Source organism: Rutidosis leptorrhynchoides, chromosome 4 (assembly GCF_046630445.1).
Source record: "Rutidosis leptorrhynchoides isolate AG116_Rl617_1_P2 chromosome 4, CSIRO_AGI_Rlap_v1, whole genome shotgun sequence".
Lineage (NCBI taxonomy): Eukaryota > Viridiplantae > Streptophyta > Magnoliopsida > Asterales > Asteraceae > Rutidosis > Rutidosis leptorrhynchoides.
Genome location: NC_092336.1, coordinates 170,408,690 through 170,415,419, shown reverse-complemented (window position 1 = coordinate 170,415,419; position 6,730 = coordinate 170,408,690). Strand labels below are relative to the sequence as shown.

Below are 6,730 nucleotides of genomic sequence, written 5' to 3'. Positions count from 1 at the left end.
TTAGACAGGTTAGGTTGAATCTTGAATTAGTTACTCTTGCGGTTGAGATAAGGTATAAGATATGCATGTCTTTGGAAAGCTAGCGAACAATTAAGAACTTTTCCTTTAGATATCGAATGGTTTCGATGAACGGATTAGAAGTTATAATCAATTGAATTTTCGATATTTTTATTAAAAATGATTATTATTATCGTCGTTTTTATCGTCGTTCCAGTTTTATCTTATTATTATCATTATTATTATCTTTATCAATAAAAGGGATTTATCATTAAAAATTGTTATTTTTTTTTTATTTTTACTATCGTTATTATCGTTAAAGTTATAATTAGTATTATTATTATTATCCAATTATTATTATTATTATTATTATTATTATTATTATTATTATTATTATTATTATTATTATTATTATTATTATTATTATTATTATTATTATTATTATTAATATTATTATTATTATTATTATTATCATTATTAATATATATATCATTATTTAAAAATGGTTATTGTTATTATTATTATTACTATATTATCATTAAGATAATTATTAGTATTATCGTTAGTAATGTTATAGTAACTATCATTATTAATATTAGTGTAACTAAAACAAATATTTGTAACACCTAATTATTTTGATTACTATTATTATCATTATTATGAACACGATATAAAAGACGATTAAAAGCTATTAAACGAAATGATTAGGAAATAATGAGTAAGAGTATCATGATGAAATTAAACTATTATAAGATATTGATTTAGATAAAATTATCGTTCTTATTATTTTTTATCATTACTATTATTATTAAAAGTATCGTTAGTATTAAAACTATCATTTTAACAAAAATTATCATTTTAATAGAAATGTCATTGTTACTATAAAATATCATTATTGTTATTATTTTAAATAGAATTATTATTTTAAAGATAATATTAAAAATTATCGTAAATATTAAAGTTATCATAATTAGAATTATCGTTTTATCATAATGTCATCTTAGTAATTATAAATATTGATATTTTTATAATAATAATTATTATTATAAAATAATACAACTTTTACTTACTATCATTATAGATATTATTTTATCAAATAAATATGTGATACAAACATATTTTACTACGTATAATAACTTACTTTAATAATACCTATCATATTATCTTTATGATATTAAATGAACCCTATAAATTTTATTACTTAATATATATAAAAGTATATTTTATTATATAAATTTAATATAAAATTTTATTTATTAATAAATAAATTATATTATTTACTCTAATAAATCTTTTAAAAATATTTAAAAATATAAAACGACGATATTTAAACTATATATTAATCATGTATAGAGTTTTGGAAATTATTTTGAGTCAAATTTACTTTTGTTGACTTTTGCATATTAGTCTCGAGCATTAGGATTGTGGTACACTATGACTTGACCTAATTTGTTAGACAAATATTGACCAACACATAAATATATATAATTAATTTAGGTTCGTGAATCCGAGGCCAACCTTGCACTTGTTCAATGACGTTATATGTATTTTTACTACGAAATACAGTATGGTGAGTTTCATTTGTCTTTTTACCCTTTATATTTTTGGGACTGAGAATACATGCGCTTTTATAAATGTTTGACGAAATAGACACAAGTAATTGAAACTACATTCTATGGTTGAATTATCGAAATCGAATATGCCCCTTTTTATTAAAGTCTGGTAATCTAAGAATTAGGGAACAGACACCCTAATTGACGCGAATCCTAAAGATAGATCTATTGGGCCTAACAAACCCCATCCAAAGTACCGGATGCTTTAGTACTTCGAAATTTATATCATGTCCGAAGGAGGATCCCGGAATGATAGGGGATATTCTTATATGTATCTAGTTAATGTCGGTTACCAGGTGTTCACCATATGAATGATTATTTTTGTCTCTTTGCATGGGACGTATATTTATGAGAACTGGAAATGAAATTCTTGTGGTCTATTAAAATGATGGAAATAAATTATTATGATAAACTAATGAACTCACCAACCTTTTGGTTGACACTTTACAGCATGTTTATTCTCAGGTGTTAAAGAAATCTTCCGCTGTGCATTTGCTCATTTTAAAGATATTACTTGGAGTCTTTCATAGCATATTTCGAAGAACGTTGCATTTGAGTCATTGAGTTCATCAAAGATTATTATTAAATCAATTTATAGTTGGATAGTGGATATTATGAAATGGTATGCATGCCTGTCAATTTTCGATGTAAAGAAAGTTTGTCTTTTAAAAACGAATGCAATGTTTGTAAAATGTATCATATAGAGGTCAAATACCTCGCAATGTAATCAACTATTGTGAATCATTTATAATGTATATGAACGGGTCCTTTCAAATACGTCACCCAACCGAGTCACTCAATTGGATGAGCCGTCTGAACGTGTATGCCTGTAGTCAGACTGCACGGGCATCGGGGGTAAGGGACGTTGCTGTCTATTCAGAATCTTCAACCCTATCGCATTACCCAGTGACATGTCTTATGACAGGGGCGTTTAGGACTAATGTAATGAATACAAGGTCACTGCCTATCCATGAGCCAGCATTCCATAATCCCGACAAAGTAACTGACGAAATCATAGCATACACTTGTTTTAGCCTTATATGAATTACAAATTTTATCGCAGTTACTTTACTTTATCTTATAAACTAGAAAACCCAAAATTAGGTAATAACCCACTACTCCTGCACCTTAGAATTATATTAAGTTTAGATATAGGTCCGATTCTATTGATATCTCAAAAATACGACTCTAGGTCATACTTCCCTTGCTCATAATAAGGAGTAGTAAGATTTAGGCCCCGCTAAATATAAATTTAAACCATTACCCCTTGTTGGTGGTTGATTCTGAAGCCTTGCGTCCTAACGACATCGCATAAACAAAACCGTCCGTTTCGGCCATATCAATACGATTCAAAGTTTATCTTATGCTTTTCAATAACCAGGCCAAGTCATGTGCTTAACACGTGTGTGTGGCTATTCTAGAATGTTTGGCTGTCCAAGGAAGATTCTCATCTATCATTGGCTGTTTTTATCATGAGAGGAGCACTACCAAATGACAGTTTTTTTGCAGATTATGTCCTTTATTCTTATTGACTAATTTGTAATTGTTTGTCCTTTTTGTCTCATTTTCCTTTTTATGTTTTTATCTTATCTAGAAATTAGCTGTTATGCTTCTCCTATAAATAGATAGCTCTTGTAATTGTAAAACTTAGTTGATGAATGAATGAAAGTTTGATAGAGCTTATCTATTTACAAAATCTCTGTGTCTTTACGAATCTTTGATTCTGGTGGCTAAGAGTGGTTTCTTTATCAGTGTTTGTGGTGTTACTTTATCAAACATTGTGGTGAAATCCAAATCTTCATATCTGATATTATAGTTGTGGTGTAATCTTTATCAGCTGTAGTTGAAGGTTTGGAGTGTTCCTAGATCTCTTATTGTGGTGGTATCTTTATCAATTTGGGGTTTAGATTCTTTATCCTTTGTGTTCTTATTTCAGAGTTTATACTCTGTTTTGGGGGGCTGTTGTTGTTACAAATTGGGGGTTTTGTGTTCAAATCTGTTGGGTGAAGAAAGCTTGTTCTAAATTGCGTTTTTAAAGTCATAATTACGTATCGTATAAGCACGTCAAGAATGAACGACAGTCTTTAAAGCTGTCGTTAACATGCTTTACAGTGTTGTAAAATATGATAACTTTCAGTTTGAAAGTGACTACTAACCGCTATGTATAGTCCAGTAAAGCGTATAAAAGTTGTCGTTAACAAAATTCCTTTTATAAATGGAGATAATAAACTCTGTTCCTTGTTATATATTTCCATGTGAAAGTCAATTAAAAAAATGTATCCGTGCTAATTTAATGTAGGGATTGTAAATGGAAAATGTCAGGGTCCTGTTAATTTTAGGGGCTATGTTTAATAAAACGAAGCTTTTTATATACTTGCAAATATATAAAAATAGTTGAATCGTTAATAAATTTCTGTACGTAGCAGCTTATATTCACAATAAAATGCGGTTAAGACTACATTTGTTAATAATAAATACAAGTACAACTAAAATAGGTCATGTTGTAAATTTAATTGAATTAAGTACCTTCTTGACATATATATATTATAAACGTATATTATCACTCGTAATTTTGATCTTAAAAATAAATAATACCTAAAATACTGTGATTATTATTAAAATTAATTTTAACTTGTGATTATGAAATTGAAGCCCAGTTTGAACCCAATGATACAATGCAACTGTTGTGAACTTGTGAATAATCTACTTCCATCTTCGGGGTGAATAGCAGTGGCAGAACTAGAATTTTTTTTACCGGAGGCAAACAAAATTTAAAAACCGTAGTAATTTTCTGGGCAAAATATGGAGGTTTTGAGGCAAAAAATTGAGATTTTTAGGCAAATTATGGAGGTTTTTGGGGCAAAATTTGAAAGTTTTGAGCCATAAATTAGAGAATTTTGGGAAAAATTTGAAGGTTTTAGGACAAAATATGTAGGTTTTGGGGCAATATAAGCGGGTTGTTCTTGAGATATAATCTTATCGATAACCATCGCCAATCTATTTGTTAAGATCTTTGTAATAATCTTGTATTGAACGCTTATTATAGATATTGGCAGATAGTCCTTAATACACGATGGATTGGCAACTTTCGGAATTAGAGCAAGGAAAGCCGACGCACACCCCTTGGTAATCTGTTCGAATCAAAAGCCTCCAATATGGATAAACGCAAATCATCCTTCATAACCTCCCAATACCTTTTTATGCATAAAAAGGTAAAAGGTTTCCGGTCCTGGAAATTTATCGTTACCACAATCTCACACCGCATTATGAATATCTTTTTCTGTTACGTTTATCTATAGGCAAATATGGATGTGCGTTTTGTAATATGCTTATGGATCCATCTATCTAGTTTAATACATATCCCACCACCATATTGTACTATGCATCAAATCTCTCCAACTATTTGTTTTACAAAACATGGTTTCTTTTGATTAACCAATTTGTGTATCAAATCTTAATTCTTAGTATAATATGAAGTTGGTCACAGCAAAAACAAAATGAAATATTGATACAAGATATTATAACTCTATACTGTATATAGTATTATTATAAAATATTTGTAACTCAAACGCTGATAATCCATCCATCTATCTATCTATTTATCTATCTATCTATCTATCTATCTATCTATTATTCTATTATATACGAACAAATTAAGAGTAAAAAACCTAACAAAACTAAGTAATAATCGGCCACAACTTCAAGCCATTCTCATTAGGCGTCAAATTCAAATCTAAATCCAAAAACAAACTTCTTTCACTTCCCTTATTCACTTCCACCTTTTTCGTTACATCATCGCGATGTCGTCTCATATGACCACCTAACGCTTGTCCTATAGCAAACTCTTGTCCACAAATCGAACACTCGTGCGTTTTAGGTTTTGCTGGTGATAAACTTACATAATCATTTATTTTTGGTCGTTTATGACTAGCACAACGACCACCAAGTTCTTGAAACGACTGAAATGGCCTGTTACACGTCTTGCAATGAAATAATCGGTCTCGTTTTGAAATTGTATTACTTGATTTACCAACACGAGATAATATCATTACGCAGTTGGCCATTGCCATGGTCTCGATTTCAGTATCACTGTTTAACAATCTCTTCACTGTCATGGTACCTCAAAATATGTCAGAAAATTTAAGGATGTTTTTTTGGAATGTATTTATGTTTTGTTGTGGAGTGGTTATAAAGTGTGAATGGATATATATATAGATATAGATGAGGATAACGACGACTAATGGAGTGGCGTTATGTATGCGTGTGACTGTGTGAGAGTGTCTTGTTGGTTAAGAAAGAAAGAGTGGCCGGGGAGTTAACGTGTAAACGCGTTATAGATAAGGTAGCAAATTTGTCATTTTTAATAGAGTCGTGTTTCATTATAAAAAATCATTATGAATGAATTTGATTTTTTAACAATAATATTTATTAATACTTAATTATTATCTAATATGTAGATGTAGATATGTAGATATGTTTACCTCAATATATGTTAATTTAGCTTACTTGGTTTTAACTAAGTTCATCGATCGAATGACACATTTACACGCATTGTAACTTATTGAATTTATATATATATATATATATATATATATATATATATATATATATATATATATATATATATATATATATATATATATATATATATATATATATATATATATATATATATATATATATATATATATATAGGGGCAGGATCAATGGAGAAGTAACCAATCGGGGGGAAGCGGGGGGAAGCAAAATGTTTTTTTTCTTTTTTCGTTTTTTTTGAATTTTTTTTTTCCGGCATCAAGATCACACGAAAATATGAACATTTAGAAGAGACACTTCGTGGTGAATTTTATTATTTAGGCGGGAAAACGACCGACAAAAATGACATTCAAGATAATATTGTTCGTGAAGAATATGAACGTTTTTTTTTCCATGTTTTGTGAAGTAAAATTTAGTCCGATTTAGAGTTTAGGGTTTAGGGTTTAGGGTTTGGTGTTTTGGGTTTATTCCATAAACCCAAAACACCAAACCCTAAACCCTAAACTCTAAACTGTTCGTGTTAAAAACTCAATCTAAACCCAAAACCCTAAATTTCTAAACCCTAATATCTAAACCCTATAAAC

At 29.0% G+C, this 6,730-nt stretch overlaps 1 protein-coding gene across 1 annotated transcript; it reads right to left on the bottom strand.

Annotated features, from left to right (window-relative positions):
- Positions 1–5,287: 5,287 nt before the first annotated feature.
- LOC139841214 (zinc finger protein ZAT11-like) lies at positions 5,288–5,725 on the bottom strand. The gene has a single exon (XM_071831443.1). It carries the CDS (start codon positions 5,723–5,725, stop codon positions 5,288–5,290), a length of 438 nt encoding a protein of 145 aa, XP_071687544.1.
- Between the last annotated feature and the right edge of the window lie 1,005 nt (positions 5,726–6,730).